This window comes from Hipposideros armiger, unplaced genomic scaffold (assembly GCF_001890085.2).
Source record: "Hipposideros armiger isolate ML-2016 unplaced genomic scaffold, ASM189008v1 scaffold_87, whole genome shotgun sequence".
Taxonomy (NCBI): Eukaryota; Metazoa; Chordata; class Mammalia; order Chiroptera; family Hipposideridae; genus Hipposideros; species Hipposideros armiger.
This window is the reverse complement of record NW_017731437.1, coordinates 600,973-602,243: the sequence shown is the minus strand read 5'-3', so window position 1 is coordinate 602,243 and position 1,271 is coordinate 600,973. Positions and strand designations below refer to the sequence as shown.

General features: G+C 45.7%; 1 protein-coding gene across 9 annotated transcripts in view; it reads left to right on the top strand.

Moving 5' to 3' along the window:
• The window catches only part of SLC25A19 (solute carrier family 25 member 19), a 14,598-nt gene extending 14,069 nt beyond the window's left edge, over positions 1-529 (top strand). For 8 of the 9 annotated variants that reach the window (XM_019644507.1, XM_019644510.1, XM_019644512.1 and 5 more), the window contains one exon: positions 152-529. In XM_019644507.1, the coding sequence (XP_019500052.1) occupies positions 152-336 (185 nt within the window). In that variant the 3' untranslated portion in view covers positions 337-529. The remainder of the gene's footprint in view (positions 1-151) is intronic. The other variant, XM_019644504.1, reaches the window with a different exon arrangement.
• The last annotated feature ends 742 nt before the right edge of the window (positions 530-1,271 follow it).

The window sequence follows — 1,271 nt, the reverse complement described above, 5'->3', positions numbered from 1 at the left end:
TCTCTCCTTCTCTCCTTCTCCTGGATTAAATTCCTCTGAGAGCAAGGATGCTTGTGGGGTTTTGTTTAATGGTGGAGGATCATGACCTTGAAGTTGTCTTCCCTAGACTGCATTTCTCATTTTCCCCCTCAACCCCACTTCTCTGGTTCAGGGAACTTCAAAAACCTGCTTTGTGGCAGTGGAGCTGGCGTCATCAGCAAGACCCTTACGTATCCCCTGGACCTCTTCAAGAAACGACTGCAGGTCAGAGGGTTTGAGCAGGCCCGAGTCACCTTTGGCCAGGTGAGCTGTCCACCTGCAAACAACTCTGATCCTTGCCCCTCACTGGGCACATGAAGGAACGGGTCAGCTCCTGCCCAGTAGCCCCCATAGTGGTTTCACTCCCAGCCTGTCCCCAGGGACCCCCAAGCACATGGGAAAGCCACATGCAAAGCCCTGTGTATATTAGGAACTGTGGAAAGATCCAGGCGAAGGAGAATTTCCAGTGTCTGCTCTTAAAAAATGTTGAGTTCAGTTTGGGACAAAGAGTATACTTACATAAGGAAGGTCTCCAACATATGAGCGAACACGGAGGAGGAGACATGCACTGGTGTGTGAGGGTCTTTGCTTTGTCCTGTAGGTGTTCCTGGAAAGGGGTGCATTAAATTTGATCAAAAAATTATAATTTAAATGCACTAGAAAGGTTTATCATTCAGAGAAGCCCCGTTGTAGATAATTTTGTAACGTAAATAGTCATTCCTTAATCTGCTTAGATTTTCACATACTGGATATTCACCCACTCCTGGGGCACTCATTTTGTGAAAGGCCACAGTGGTAAGTCAGTACTGAGTGGGGGTGGGGCAAGGGTGGGTAATTCCAGGGCCTTCCCTTCCAGAACCTGTGAACCTGGGATGACAAGGCATGAAGAAACGTGCCTGGCTGGTGTGAGAAGAGAGGGACGGCGGAGGAAGGGAGGGGACACTCCTGGCTCAGAGGAAGAGAAAGAATTGTGTTTATAGCTGTAATACAGTTTCTCTGTAAAAAAAACTTTATAGAGAAGTCAGATAAAAGAAAGACAAAAAGACAGACAAGAAGCTAGAAAGAAAGATAAAAATCACATGTAACTCCAACACCACCCACCCAGAGATAATCACAGAACTTTTGTATGAGTTTCATTTCTTTGCATACATAAACACACGTGTATATTTTAACAAAAATGGGGTTGTGTACAAGGTTTCATAGCCTGCTTTTTCCATTTACCAACTTGTCCCGAAGGGATGGTTTGAATTTGG